This window comes from Aethalodelphis obliquidens, unplaced genomic scaffold, assembly GCF_003676395.1.
Source record: "Aethalodelphis obliquidens isolate GAN/ISIS:26980383/991018 unplaced genomic scaffold, ASM367639v1 scaffold12, whole genome shotgun sequence".
NCBI classification, from domain to species: domain Eukaryota; kingdom Metazoa; phylum Chordata; class Mammalia; order Artiodactyla; family Delphinidae; genus Aethalodelphis; species Aethalodelphis obliquidens.
This window is the reverse complement of record NW_020837956.1, coordinates 22,387,567-22,390,845: the sequence shown is the minus strand read 5'-3', so window position 1 is coordinate 22,390,845 and position 3,279 is coordinate 22,387,567. Positions and strand designations below refer to the sequence as shown.

Sequence of the window (3,279 nt, the reverse complement as noted above, 5' to 3'; positions counted from 1 at the left end):
AGGTATGAAATCTTCTGAAGTGATCCCAGGGACAAAGCTTCAGAAAGCGAAATCAGTGTTCAACTCTGGACCACAGACACAAAGCAAAAAATATTCTGAGTTGATTCAAGGGACAAAGCTTCAAGATGTAAAATCCTTAGAGTTTAACTGTGGACTGAAGTTACAAGGTGGGAAATCTGATTTAACACAGAGGAGGAAGCTTCAAGGTGTGAAATCAGTGGAGTTCAACCCTGGACCACAGAGACAGGGTGAGAAATCTGATTTGATGCTACAGTGGAGGCTTCAAGATTTGAAATCTGTTGTTCCATGGCTGCAAGGTGTGACACCTTCAGAGTTAACACCAGAGACAAAGCTTCAAAGTGGAGAATCTGTGGAGTTCATCACCAGGCCAGTGTGGCAAGATATGAAACCTTTTGAATTGACTCTTGGTACAAAGGTACAAGATGTGAAATCTTTGGGATTTAACTCAGCTCCACAGTTACAAGACAGGAAATTGTCTATGTTGACACCAGAGGCACACCTTCAAGGTGTAAAATCTATGGAATTCAACCCTGAGGCAAAATTGCAAGGTGCAAAATCTTCTGAACAAAAAAAAAAAAAAAAAAAATCTTCTGAACATATAAAGCTTCAACTAATGAACTCTACTGAGGTCAACCCTGGTCTAGAATTCAAGGTTGCAAAACCCTCTGAGTTGGCCTTGGAATCAAAGATTCATAGCGGAATATTGTCTGAGATCAGTGGTAGAAAGCAGTGGCAAGATGAGAAATCTTATAAGTTGAATCCATGGCCAGAACTTCAAAGTGTAAAAGTCATGGTGTTCAATCCTGGGACACATTCGCAACATATAAAATCTTCAGAATTATGTAAAGGGACAAAGCTTCAAGATGTGAAATCTTTGGAATTCAATCCTGACCAACAGTTGCAAGATGTGAACTCTTCTGATTTTTGTCTGGGAACAAGGCTTCACGGTATTCAATATTTTGAGTTCAATCCTCAACCACAGTTGCAAGAGGTAAAACCTGAGTTGAGCACAGAAATGAAGCTTCCAGATGAGCAGTTTCTGGAATTCAAGCATAAGCCTAAATTACAAGGTGGGAAATGCTCTGAACAGAATCCAGGGCCACAGCTTCAGTGTGTAAATTATATGCCAGTCAACACTGGGTCACAGGTGCAAGGTATAAAGTCCTCTGGGTTGAATCCTAGTCCACAGCTTCAAGGTAGAAAATCTAAGGTGCTCTGCATTGGGCCTAATTTGCAAGGTGTGAATTCTTCTGCATTCATTTCAGAACCAAAACTTCAATGTGTAATTTCTACTGGATGCAACCCCGGGCCACATTTGCAAGGCACAAACACTTCTGAATTAACTTCCATTTCTAAACTTCAAGGTATGAATTCTTCTAAGTTAAATTCTGAGATCCCAGGAGTGGATGTCATATCTAATGAAAGGATTAAGAGGAAACAGGTGGAGGAGTCAGGGAGCTCACTCCGGAGCCTTTCCCACCATCCACCACAAAACTGGAGATCACTATCTAGGATCTTCCAGGCAGGATCAGGGGCTCGAAGAGGCCTTACCTGGCCTGTCCTGGGCAGGCGACAGAATGTCTGGGAAAGTCACTCCTGGAGGCAGCGACTACCTCGAAAATACCTCTCCAGTATGCTAACGCTGGGCAATGTCTTGGGGACCAGCATGGAAAGGAAGCTTTATTCTCAAACATCTTTAACAGAAAGAGCCACTGCAGATACCTGTCAATCTATTCAGAATTTATTTGGGGTTCCAGTTGAATTGATGGCATTTTCCCAGAGTCTGCTTGAGAAGGGTCAAGGTACTATTTCTCAGCCTTCAGTTGTCAAAAACTACATTCAGAGACATACTTCATGCCATGGTCATGAGAAGAGAATGGCCTTAAGGATGTGGACACGTGTCTCCATGTCCTCCATAATACAGCACTACTCTGGCACTAGAGTGAGAATAAAGAAAACAAACTCAAAGCCCTGTGATATATCCCAGGAAGTCACTCAGCACATGCCTGTTTCATGTACAGGGAGTCAGCTTTCTGCCCCAGCAAAGTCAGAGTCTTCCTTCAACGTATTTTTTGCTAGGAGAGATTCTGTTCCAGTGGAAGAGAGTAAGAACTCACAGAGTGATTCACAGACAAGGATTTTTGAGTCCCAACACTCCCTCAAGCCAAGTTATCTTCCCCAGGCCAAGTCTGACTTCTCCGAACAGTTCCAGCTTCTACAAGATCTGCAGCTAAAAATAGCAGCAAAACTGTTAAGGAGTCAAATACCCCCCAACGTACGTCCACCTTTAGCTTCAGGTCTGGTTCTAAAATACCCTATCTGCCTACAGTGTGGCCGATGTTCAGGATTTAATTGCTGTCATAAATTACAGGCCACTTTTGGAACTTATCTTCTTATCTATCCACAGCTTCACCTTGTAAGCACTCCTGAAGGCCGTGGAGAGATCAGGTTGCGTCTTGGCTTTAGGTTGCAAACTAGGAAAAGACCCCAAGTCCCAGAGTTTCATAGAAGAGGTAGACGCATCACACCAAGGAGCCTTAGATCAACATCACTAAGGAAAGCTAAAGGCTATACTCAAGCTTCCAAGAGTCCTACTTCTACAATAGATTTCCTGTCTGGGTCTTCCCAGTGTCCTGCTCCTATACAAGTCCACATCAGGCGAAGGCAAGGCAGCAGCCCTGGCCTAGTAGAAAAGACAGAAATTAGAGAGGCTGGACACTATGGATTCACTGAAGTTCACTGTTTATCAGAGAGTGACTCTGGAAGCAATCAGGATGAAAAGTGGGCTAAAGTGAGAACAAAAAGGACCCATGATTCAAAACATCCAATGAAAAGAATCCCCAGGGAAGTCAGAACACAAAACACAAAGTTCTACACAAATAGTACAGCCATAATACAGAGGTTCTCTAAGGAATTACCAAGCCAGTTAAGAAGGAAGAGGAGTGGAGTGTCTCAGACAACTACCGCCTCTTCAAAAAGACAACCTAAGAAATCTTCCCCACCACAATTCATTCAACTCCTTTTTCGGGGCCTAAAGCAGGCATTCCAAACAGCACACATGGCTTTGGTTTGTGTTTAGTTTCTTAGGACAGGGCCGAAAGTAAGCTCATCACACGAGATGAATTGTGCCAAAGCACAGCAGTAGAGGGCTGCCGCTCGCTCAGGCAAAACAGCGCCATCTGTCCTGCTGTGGTAACTTTCATTAAAGTATTATCTAGATTTACACTTTAAGACTTGTTTTCTTAACATTTCAGAAGT

At 43.1% G+C, this 3,279-nt stretch overlaps 1 protein-coding gene across 1 annotated transcript in view; it reads left to right on the top strand.

The window, feature by feature from the left end:
- The window catches only part of SPATA31H1 (SPATA31 subfamily H member 1), a 56,000-nt gene extending 52,754 nt beyond the window's left edge, over positions 1 to 3,246 (top strand). Inside the window, exon 16 of the mRNA XM_027113549.1 lies at positions 529 to 3,246. Coding sequence (XP_026969350.1) covers positions 529 to 3,100 — 2,572 coding nt within the window. The 3' untranslated portion in view covers positions 3,101 to 3,246. The remainder of the gene's footprint in view (positions 1 to 528) is intronic.
- Positions 3,247 to 3,279: the final 33 nt, after the last annotated feature.